General features: G+C 40.2%; 1 protein-coding gene across 1 annotated transcript in view; it reads right to left on the reverse strand.

Annotated features, from left to right (window-relative positions):
* Window positions 1-1,108: 1,108 nt before the first annotated feature.
* LOC124776507 overlaps window positions 1,109-12,430 on the reverse strand; it is a 199,907-nt gene continuing 188,585 nt past the window's right edge. Inside the window, exons 4-5 of the mRNA XM_047251533.1 lie at window positions 3,156-3,363; window positions 1,109-1,571 (exon numbers count right to left, since the gene is read on the reverse strand). Coding sequence (XP_047107489.1) covers window positions 1,246-1,571; window positions 3,156-3,363 — 534 coding nt within the window. The 3' untranslated portion in view covers window positions 1,109-1,245. The remainder of the gene's footprint in view (window positions 1,572-3,155; window positions 3,364-12,430) is intronic.

The following is a 12,430-nucleotide window of genomic DNA, read 5'->3' on the forward strand; positions in this document are numbered from 1 at the left end:
TCTTTACTTTAAATATTAGTCTATACGCAATGCAGACAATAGTAACTAGGTAACCGGTCTGAAATACCAATTATCTTCAGATATTACATTTTACGAGCTCTGGAGGGTTGTTTGTCCACCGAAACCTAGCTGCATTGCCATTAATTAGATGTGTTTTTTACGTTACATGTTTTTGGAAAGTGTTTATATATATGCACTATATTACCACATTCAGAACTGTTGAACTCCGCGCTAAGACATCATAAAGGTCTCAGCACGTGGTATGCTATGAATTTTTTGCGAAACAATACTTGATCATTCAGATGTATTTAAAATAACCAGCTCGGTGGAACGTGTTAGACAAACATAATGGAGCACCCAAGAATTTCAAGTGGCAAGACTGGTAAAAATTATTTTATGCTCGTGGTGTCCTTTAAGATGTGGCTGGTCAATGACCTCAGCGAAGATGCTAACCACACTCCAACCCTTACGGGAATCGGCTAAACGCCGCGAGGATTGAAGACAATGGGCAGGGGCTCTACATGTGGGTAAATGGAGAATTTGGGTCTGACGGGACGTCTCTAAGGGTAGTCCGTGCCGTTGGAATGACCACTGTGTACGGACTGTTTAGTGGTCAGAGCATCTAACTAGTTTACCAGATGACCTGGGTTCGATTCCGGTGTGGCACAAGTTTTCAATCCTCCCCATTACTGTAAATCCATGTCATCAAGCATGTTACTTTTCTCATGAAACAAAATTAAACATGTGTTATCATTTGAGAGTCGAGGGACTTCGATGAAGAAATTCATAGTTATGTTGGTTTCATGGTGAAGTTGCTATTATATACATTTGCGCAATTTAAAGAGCGTTTACCAACAACAGTATTGGCTATAGACGCTTACCGATGGCTGGTGGCTGGCTGAACCTACGTCAAGCTTACCTGGCTAGCTGAATAGGAAAGCTTTTAGTAAGAACAGAAAGGTGAGGAAACATGTAAACAGTTCCTGTTTAGTTAATTTGTATTTAAAATTTATTTTAAACTACTGCACCGCGTTTAGTTTTTTTTTTTTTTTTTTTTTTTTTTTTTTTTTTTTTTACAGACAACCAGCAGGTTTTTCTATCCAGCATAATGGGTAAAAATATTCTTTCTCGTGAACGAAGATTTGCGTACTGAGGCAGAGATCGGTGTTTTGAAATTCGGCAAACGTACCGATTAAAACCAATTGCATGTACTAATGCGCTATTTAGGAGACATTAACTCATTAGTCATTGACCTTGATTCTCTAAATTCAACTGGCTACGTCGCATCTTCGCTGTGGTTCCGGCTGCTGTCGATTCCGGAATGGATTCGTAGGACGAGCTCGACGATTTCAGGTCTTTCTCTGAAGTTGGCGATGCCGATGTGGAGGACGCAGGAGACGGAGACAGGCTGACATACCGGCCAACCAGAGGCACGCGAGATGCGATGCAAGCGGCGGCTCCCACGGAGAACATGGCGACAGTTGTGGCCCAGTTAAACGCCGTCTTCACCGGGGCCCACGATTTAGTTGCCACGGGATCCGTCAGAGACTTCTCGCCGGGTACTTGTGGTTCTGTAAACAACCATTGACAGGAAATCACTAAGAGATATGGCAAAATAGCCACTGTAACAAGATAATGGTAGCGATAAGTGTAGGATACAAATGTTTCAGCGCCAGTGGTAACGCTTCAAAACTACATGAAGAGTCCACATCCGAAATTATGGGTTAAAACTCAGCATCTTCGTAGAGGCAAACAATGCGACAGTGTACGAAGGAGGCCGTTACATATTTATAATTTACCTCCAATTAACGTATCCACCAGAAAAATGATACTTGCGATACTTAACACTCAGTATTACCTTTAAGTTTACAATATCTGAAACGGCTTTTCTGTTAAAACCGGAGTGTGTGTAGATGTGTTTATTTAAATACTACGTTTAGAGTTTTTTTTTCATACGTGCTATCAAAAGGTACGCTAGTGGAACACTTACGGGAGACGACAAACTTTTTCTGATTTATTCTTCAAAGAAGTGGCACTAATATCACTATCTTGCAATGGAATCGTCTGAATATCTCCTTACCGATTTTATTCATACGGACAGACTGTGGGAGGCACGACTAGGGCTACAACGTACGTAAATGGGAAGACGCACCTCTTAGCAATTTGCGATAAAAATAGAGTGAAAATTTTACACTTTCTTCCATACTTCGTGCGGTCGTTAGTAACCAAGAAATCCACAGCCAAGCGAGTAAGCTCTTTGTTTAAAAACGCGAGGTCTGTCGATTGAATCTTCCGGTATACATTTTTCTTCCCACCTACTTCTAGCAGATATGCGTAGCACGCACTAAACTGATGATCGAGAACCGCTTAAGGATGTAGGTTCTAAGGCATTTGCTTTACAATAGACTCATTGCAAGAACCACGCACATGCAGGGATTTTGCATTCATGACAAGTGCTGTACGTCGTCATAATTGATTTCCATATTTCTCCGATCAGCATAATCCTGATTAGTACAGTGCTCCATAGGTTACACGTACTTCACATGTAGATAATATATAAATGAAGTGAATATAATGATTTAATTAAAAGCTTGTGAATCCACTTTGTTTTCAGTCTTATTACTATTTTTTCCTCCTCCCCCCCCCCCCCCCCCTCAAGATAAAAATTAAGAGATTAATACAGGAATCTTTCAATAATGTCGGTTCGCACAATCAATTACTTCGAAACAAGTACAGTCAGGGATATTTGATTTATGGACCTCGCGCTCCTGAAACTAGCTGCTTAACGCGCTCGGCTGGTAACGTTTGAGAACTAGCGATCACACGAAAGATAAATACGCATTAAACTTTCAAACTATCATCTTGAAAACGATAGAATGTTGCTCTTCCGGTTTACATACGTTGTAGTGGTCGTGCCCTACAAGTCCTATCAATATGAACCAAATCTCAGAAAGTTTGACTGTCCTCTTGTTAATGACAGGCGTTTTCCATATGTTCCAAAAGTAACGTGACTTATCTACTTAAATACATCAACATTCGACGTCTACTTTATTAAAGGAGGAATTTAAGCAAAAGCATTATCTTTCTATCCTTTCTGCACGTTTAAAATTTATCTATGGTTTCTATCTTATGGCAACATCCTCAAAACTACGTACCTTTCAGTCTTTTTGAGTGAGCGTTCTCTACGTATTCTTCCACTTTTTCCATCCATTTGTCAAGACTGACAACTGATTTACGGAGAACCTCTGCAGCAAGTACGGCAGTCTTCCGAAACCGCCTCTCCCCTCTATGTACCAGGAACTCAGTTCCATCCCACACATGGGCAATACGTTTGTAGAAGCCCGATTTCATAGCCTCGTATACCTGCAACACAAATGCGATTAAGTTTTCAATTTAAAACTATGGATAGGCAAGGGGCAGGTATCCTTACCTTTGAAGGTGATTGTCGGACTACTGGTAATTTTTTCTGCACTGTTTCTGCGACATCGGTGGCAACCAGATCAACGATTCGTATTGCAGGACATACTGTAGCCCTAACAGGTGCAGATCGCTCGTACAAAGTGATCACCAGTTTTTCGGAGACATCACAGCTCCAAGTGATTATCCTGTTTGACGATCTCAATGTTTCATAAAATTTTTGAATTCTATTTAGCGTAAGATACATAATAGGCCATCCCATCACAATTTCTGTTGCTTTAAGTCTATCTGTATCGCACTGTTGAGCGTGTGCGATCACAGGTGGTATCTCCTCAGCATCCGATTTAGATGTGGAGGGAACATTAAAGCTAACACCTGTCTGTACCATTTCAAAAATCTGAAAAACAAATTTTTTTCTCATTTCATTGTTTGACACTTAATTTCTGGACCATTACGACATATGAAAAATATTTACACACTAGATATGATCTCACGTGATGGCAACGGAGAACTTCAGGAATGTAACAACTGTCCTTCCATTATGTAGACGGACTATATAGATCGCGAATGTGTGCCAGAGGGCGTTACTGCACTGGCTTGATATTATACCCTGGTTTCGCGTTAAACAGATTTAGACATATAAAATTGAGTATATTATTTCTGGGTGCTTTATCAGCATTTCCCAATAGTGCTGAAACTCATTAAACGCTTTTATTTCAATGTTATATTGGAAGAGGGCGCTGCTTGAACCAAGCAATTCCTCCCAGTGACTCAGCGACCGAGGCCTGGTTTCTAGGTAAATACGTGCTGTCTGGGTGTAAACGACGTGTCTTGCTGCAAGTTCGTTTATGTCGTTCTAAGTAAAATCGTCTGTTGTGAAGTACTTTTTCTGCTCACTGTGAAAATTTGGCCGTGAATACGAGTTGCTGTTAAATTTGTTTTTGTGGCAGTGTTGTACCCAACTAATAACTGTACAGCTGCATATTTAGTTTATTTACGTGTCTCGTGGCAGTCTGTGACAAAATAGCAATGCCAATTATTTGACATAAGTCTTGAAAACTGTAGTTGTTGTTTTACAGAACATTTGCAGTGCTGAGTAGTCACCAGTTACATCTTGATTTTAAAACGTTATTTCAGATTAGCAGTTACGGGTTGTGACTTTCACAAAAATCAGAAGAATCACGTCTTATTTTATTACTTTCAAAGCGCGTATTTTAAAGATGTTGCTGCAAGGTAAAATGTTATTTAAAAGTGTGAAAATGGAAAAAAAAGAGCTTTGCTTTTGAAACACGTGCTTCAGTGTAGTTTGTGTTTGTTGTCGTTGTGGTCTTCAGTCCTGAGACTGGTTTGGTGCAGCTCTCCATGCTACTCTATCCTGTGCAAGCTTTTTCGTCTCCCAGTACCTACTGCAACCTACATCCTTCTGAATCTGCTTAGTGTATTCATCTCTTGGTCTCCCTCTACGATTTTTACCCTCCACGCTGCCCTCCAATACTAAATTGGTGATCCCTTGATGCCTCAGAACATGTCCTACCAACTGATCCCTTCTTCTGGTCAAGTTGTGCCACAACCTTCTCTTCTCCCCAATCCTATTCAATACTTCCTCATTAGTTATGTGATCTACCCATCTAATCTTCAGCATTCTTCTGTAGCACCACATTTCGAAAGCTTCTATTCTCTTCTTGTCCAAACTATTTATCGTCCATGTTTCACTTCCATACATGGCTACACTCCATACGAATACTTTCAGAAATGACTTCCTGACACTTAAACCAATACTGGATGTTAACAAATTTCTCTTCTTCAGAAACGCTTTCCTTGCCATTGCCAGCCTACATTTTATATCCTCTCTACTTCGACCATCATCAGTTATTTTGCTCCCCAAATAGCAAAACTCCTTTACTACTTGAAGTGCCTCATTTCCTAATCTAATTCCCTCAGCATCACCCGACTTAATTAGACTACATTCCATTATCCTTGTTTTGCTTTTGTTGATGTTCATCTTATATCCTCCTTTCAAGACACTGTCCATTCCATTCAACTGCAATTCCCACTATATCTAACTTCAACCTATCCAGTTCCCTTTTTAAATTGTAGTTTGTGTAAAAAAAAAAAACAAAAAAACACATGGAATTTTTCTTGGATGTTTCAGCAAGTAATAGACGACATGATTTCCGTGAGGTGTACACAATCGTAGCCAGTGCAGTTTTGCCTCGACGGAAACAATGGTTGGCGTCTTACAGAAGACAGTGAAAACTATTAACCGCTGGACAACACGAGGCCGTCTCGTGTCAGTTTCGCACTAACATGTATTGAAATCAAAGCTAGTGTGTCTATTTTCGCACATTTCAAACTTTACATTTCCGTTCCTTAAGGCAGCAAACGTCAAAAGAAGCGCCAATAAATTGTACGGAAAACGTGCAGGCAGTAAATCTGTTTTTAAATTCCAGGTTCGTGAAGCTGATTTTTAAATAACGCAATTTGAAACCAATCTTATCTTATTCTTGTAATATGGTTCCATAGAATTTATAAATGTTTCAGTGGAGTCATGTTTGGGGTAAGCAGTAGCTGTTTCACCGCGTTGTTGTGATTTTCAACTAATTACAAAGTCTTATATACAATGGCACAGAAATAAGTTACGTTTCAGTAGGTCCGTCACTCGTGACGGTAATATAGTCAACGATAATCGACAAATCTACTCATGTTACCAATAACTGTATCACAATCAAGGGTGACACAGCCCTGTGAGAAAGTTAATTTAAGCATAGTTCTATGCCATAATGTAACGCCGAATGTTATAAACACCTGAAAATGGTACGAAGCCGGAGATGCAACAGCACAATTAAATTTACAGTTAAAGTGTACCTTGTTGTTGCTTTGCATTACAAATGTTTGCTACTGGTCTGGGACATGCATAATAAGAATCCGTAGTTACGAAGTACCTTGTTGAATCGCGATGTCTTTTATTAACCGTTATCATACATGGCTTTCGTGAAAGCCCCACGTTTTAGATTTGATTGATTTTGGAACGTGGTAGAGTCACGTAAATTTGACAGAATTCGTACTGGCGCTAACACAAATTATTATTAGATTTCTCTGCAGTAATTTCGTGACATAATGCGTAATCTGAAACTTACTTCCATACTTGAATTTAATTCGTGTTGCAGATGTAAACGTAACCCTAAAGCTGCTCTACACAACCGAACACTATCATCTGCTACATTGGACTAGCTCATTTTTTTACTTTATTTTATTACTTATTTTCTTACAACTAATCTAGCAACTCTATAACTGACTGAACCGTTCTAAAGAACTTTAAATTCGTTGTAGTGCTTCGAGAATATGAAGTAACATCTAAAATACATCTAATTCTGGTCTATGAACGTACAGTTTGCGTTGAAGTTCTTCTCTACTTGTGTGTTAGTTACCTAAATTAGCTAATTTGTCTTGTCGAATAAATAATTCGGGACTGTTCCCATTGTATATTTCGGAAGATTTTCGTCTTCGTTATACCAAAGAAACCTATCCGTGATTGCAACATTAGAAAACCGAAGTTGTTAGTAAGTCTGTGAGCTTGTACACTGACAGTTGCTATTTTGAAAATATTCTGACCACTCGTGTCGCTTGATATCAACCATAGAACACTAAAAGGGGAAAATGCCACAATGTTACTAAACCATACTAAATTTTACTCCAAATTTTATTCAACCGAAGTCATTTATAGTTTATGCACTAGTTAATTACGATTATAAGGTCTCCTGCGACGTGTCACATTCAAAATAAGTACAAAATGCTCTGTTTTACACATTATACTGACAGTACCACAATGGCGAGGACCGCGGATTGGTACCAAGTAGAATCGTAAATTTTACAAGAGCTTAGGAATGTAAGGTTAAACACGCTTTCCACGTTCAGTTTCAAAAGAAACAGATGATTTCTTTCTCTGTCTTTCTCTCTCTCCATCTCTCTCTCTCTCCCCATCTCTCTTTGTCTTTTTCTTTGTTCCTGTCTCATTTGAAATGTTCTGACTAGATGATAGCTGAGGTTGATATTTGTGTGCCATGTTACACGATATTTTTGTGGTATCTACTACTTCCAGGTCACTGAGTGAGGAAGAACGTGATTGTTGGTATCGTGGTGTTAAATTTCCGCATTAATATGGTATTAAAAAATGTGGGGGTAGCTTCCCCGTTTTGCGTAAGTTCAACACTTCGTTGCACACGTTGTTTGCTTTTCTGGGAGAAGGCAAAGTGATGTTTTACAATTTACACAGCAAACAGCCCCAAATATTGTTTAAAATGTTTATTTAAACCAAAGATACCAATCCATCTTCTGATGGCTATTGCAAGTGTCCTTGATTTCTTACTGAGGACTCGTATGAGTTAGGTTTCATGTGGCAATTTTGAACTTGCCATTCCACGTAAGTCACACTGGTTTGAGTTGCCACAGTTTTTGAAGCGATTCGACACTGTCTAGTTCGTTTCTATCTTGCGGCACGAGGAGGGTGCACTATACTGGGCTGTCCCGTTTGGCCGTCCACATTTTTTTTAGGTTCCTTTAATTACGGGAAATTGGGACGGATGTTTCATTTGAAAAGCTAATGGCTTATTTTGTTGTTCATCCGCTTCTAGACCGCGCTTATTCCGTCCTGAATGTGCTCGTCGTCGACGGGACGTTTTCGTTCCTATGTCGAGCTTGTGCTGCTGCGTCAAATCTGTGTACGCACTACATCATAGGTCGTCAATCCGTTGGGGTGCGTTTATGTTGTGGCTCTGATAAACTAGACTGACTGTATCAGTTTGAAAAATGAAGCAGGATTCCAGCAGCACTGCTTATTTTCGAGCACCATTCTCAGCCACGTTTAGTAATTCAGCAGTGACAAGTGTGTCCCCATCCGTGCTGGAGTTTCCTTCGCTATTTCAATTCGAACAAGAAAATATAACTCTACACCTTCAATGGCAGTGCGATATACACACACATCGGGAATGAAATAAGAATTGAATAAATTATATGCATTGTTTTTAGTGTATTGTGTATGACAGATATGTTGTTGTTGTGGTCTTCAGTCCTGAGACTGGTTTGATGCAGCTCTCCATGGTACTCTATCCTGTGCAAGCTTCTTCATCTCCCAGTACCTACTGCAACCTACATCCTTTTGAATCTGCTTAGTGTATTCATCTCTTGGTCTCCCTCCACGATTTTTACCCTCCACGCTGCCCTCCAATACTAAATTGGTGATCCCTTGATGCCTCAGAACATGTCCTACCAACCGATCCCTTCTTCTGGTCAAGTTGTGCCACAACCTTCTCTTCTCCCCAATCCTATTCAGTACTTCCTCATTAGTTATGTGATCTACCCATCTAATCTTCAGCATTCTTCTGTAGCACCACATTTCGATAGCTTCTATTCTCTTCTTGTCCAAACTATTTGTCGTCCATGTTTCACTTCCATACATGGCTACAATCCATACAAATACTATCAGAAATGACTTCCTGACACTTAAATCTATACTCGATGTTAACAAGTTTCTCTTCTTCAGAAACGCTTTCCTTGTCATTGCCAGTCTACATTTTATATCCTCTCTACTTCGGCCATCATCAGTTATTTTGCTCCCCAAATAGCAAAACTCCTTTACTACTTTAAATGTCTCATTTCCTAATCTAATTCCCTCAGCATCACCCGACTTAATTCGACTACATTCCATTATCCTCGTTTTGCTTTTGTTGATGTTCATCTTATATCCTCCTTTCAAGACACTGTCCATTCCATTCAACTGCTCTTCCAAGTCCTTTGCTGTCTCTGACAGAATTACAATGTCATCGGCGAACCTCAAAGTTTTTATTTCTTCTCCATGGATTTTAATACCTACTCCAAATTTTTCTTTTGTTTCATTTACAGCTTGCTCAATATACAGATTGAATAACATCGGGGGAGAGACTACAACCCAGTCTTATTCCCTTCCCAACCACAGCTTCCCTTTAATGTCCCTCGACTCTTGTAACTGCCATCTGGTTTCTGTACAAATTGTAAATAGCCTGCCGCTCCCTGTATTTTACCCCTACCACCTTTAGAATTTGAAAGAATATTCCAGTCAACATTTTCAAAAGCTTTCTCCAAGTCTACAAATGCTAGAAACGTAGATTTGCCTTTCCTTAATCTTTCTTCTAAGATAAGTCGAAAGGTCAGTATTGCCTCACGTGTTCCAGTGTTTCTACGGAATCCAAACTGATCTTCCCCGAGGTCGGCTTCTACCAGTTTTTCCATTCGTCTGTAAAGAATTCGTGTTAGTATTTTGCAGCTGTGACTTATTAAACTGATAGTTCGGTAATTTTCACATCTGTCAACACCTGCTTTCTTTGGGATTGGAATTATTATATTCTTCTTGAAGTCTGAGGGTATTTTGCCTGTTTCATACATCTTGCTCACCAAATGGTAGAGTTTCGTCAGGACTGGCTCTTCCAAGGCCGTCAGTAGTTCTAATGGAATGTTGTCTACTCCCGGGGCCTTGTTTCGACTCAGGTCTTTCAGTGCTCTGTCAAACTCTTCACGCAGTATCGTATCTCCCATTTCATCTTCATCCTCTTCCATTTCCATAATATTCTCCTCAAGTACATCGCCCTTGCATAGACCCTCTATATACTCTTTCCACCTTTCTGCTTTCCCTTCTTTGCTTAGAACTGGGTTTCCATCTGAGCTCTTGATATTCATACAAGTGGCTCTCTTTTCTCCAAAGGTCTCTCTAATTTTCCAGTAGGCAGTACCTATCTTACCCCTAGTGAGATAAGTCTCTACATCCTTACATTTGTCCGCTAGCCATCCCTGCTTAGCCATTTTGCACTTCCTGTCGATCTCATTTTTGAGACGTTTGTATTCCTTTTTGCCTGTTTCACTTACTGCATTTTTATATTTTCTCCTTTCATCAATTAAATTCAACATTTCTTCTGTTACCCAAGGATTTCTACTAGCCCTCGTCTTTTTACCTACTTGATCCTCTGCTGCCTTCACTACTTCATCCCTCAAAGCTACCCATTCTTCTTCTACTGTATTTCTTTCCCCCATTACTGTCAATTGTTCCCTTATGCTCTCCCTGAAACTCTGTACAACCTCTGGTTCTTTCAGTTTATCCAGATCCCATCTCCTTAAAGTCCCACCTTTTTGCAGTTTCTTCAGTTTTAATCTACAGTTTATAACCAATAGATTGTGGTCAGTCCACATCTGCCCCTGGAAATTTCTTACAATTTAAAACCTGGTTCCTAAATATCTGTCTTACCATTACATAATCTATCTGATACCTTCTAGTATCTCCAGGGTTCTTCCATGTATACAACCTTCTTTCATGATTCTTTAACCAAGTGTTAGCTATGATTAAGTTGTGCTCTGTGCAAAATTCTACCAGGCGGCTTCCTCTTCCATTTCTTAGCCCCAATCCATATTCACCTACTACGTTTCCTTCTCTCCCTTTTCCTACACTCGAATTCCAGTCACCCATGACTATTAAATTTTCGTCTACCTTCACAATCTGAATAATTTCTTTTATTTCATCATACATTTCTTCAGTTTCTTCGTCATTTGCAGAGCTAGTTGGCATATAAACTTGTACTACTGTAGTAGGTGTGGGCTTCGTATCTATCTTGGCCACAATAATGCGTTCACTATGCTGTTTGTAGTAGCTTACCCGCATTCCTATTTTCCTATTCATTATTAGTACTCCTGCCTTACCCCTATTTGATTTTGTGTTTATAACCCTGTATTCGCCTGACCAAAAGTCTTGTTCCTCCTGCCACCGAACTTCACTAATTCCCACTATATCTAACTTTAACCTATCCATTTCCCTTTTAAAATTTTCTAACCTACCTGCCCGATTAAGGGATCTGACATTCCACGCTCCGATCCGTAGAACGCCAGTTTTCTTTCTCCAGATAACGACATCCTCTTGAGTAGTCCCCGCCCGGAGATCCGAATGGGGGACTATTTTACCTCCGCAATATTTTACCCATGAGGACGCCATCATTTAATCATACAGTAAAGCTGCATGCCCTCGGGAAAAATTACGGCTGTAGTTTCCCCTTGCTTTCAGCCGTTCGCAGTACCAGCACGGCAAGGCCGTTTTGGTTATTGTTAAAAGGCCAGATCAGTCAATCATCCAGACTGTTGCCCTTGCAACTACTGAAAAGGCTGCTGCCCCTCTTCAGGAACCACACGTTTGTCTGGCCTCTCAACAGATACCCCTCCGTTGTGGTTGCACCTACGGTACGGCTATCTGTATCGCTGAGGCACGCAAGCCTCCCAACCAACGGCAAGGTCCATGGTTCATGGAGGGGTATGACAGATACTTTTTAAAAATGTTGGCAGTAGAAAGTAATTCCTTTTCTACTACTGCAGTGTAAAATAAATGGTAAAGCTTACATGACAGTAATTAGACTCTTTCACTTCCATTACAGAATCAAAATTACTGCATGTGTACAGACAAAGAGCGAGTCTGGACAGAAAAGTCAAGGAGAGGACATCTGTAGGAACACTGAAATCAAAATATATAGAATTCTACGGCTCACCCAGGTAGGTTTGTAAGGCGCCAACCAGTGATTTATTCAGAACTGTTAGTCATGGCGGATATAATCGACAAATGAGTTAAGTAGGAAACACAGCGAGCTGGAAACCGGTGTTAGAGAGAGTCTTTGAGTTGTAGTCGGAGAGATAGCAGTCTACAGATGATTCGTATCCGGCGATCTTTGTCGGCTACGCACAGCGGGTATATAGTAGGCCAGTTATCAACAGACCTCGTTCCCCTGGAACAATGTGCCTCGGCGGAAGCCACCATTTTTCTTGGCACGTACACGACAGTGAATTATGTTCACTTTTTCATCAATCTTCAGCACTAAAAGTAAACAGTTCGATGAAAAATTTGAAATATTAAACTGGCCGGGTGATACGTTCTCTGCCCGATTTCATTATAGATGGTCAGTTACGAACACTGAGCAGCACGGTTTACGTTAGTCGCTTCTCCCATCGACTT

The sequence above is a fragment of the Schistocerca piceifrons genome, chromosome 1 (genome assembly GCF_021461385.2).
Source record: "Schistocerca piceifrons isolate TAMUIC-IGC-003096 chromosome 1, iqSchPice1.1, whole genome shotgun sequence".
Classification (NCBI taxonomy): Eukaryota; Metazoa; Arthropoda; class Insecta; order Orthoptera; family Acrididae; genus Schistocerca; species Schistocerca piceifrons.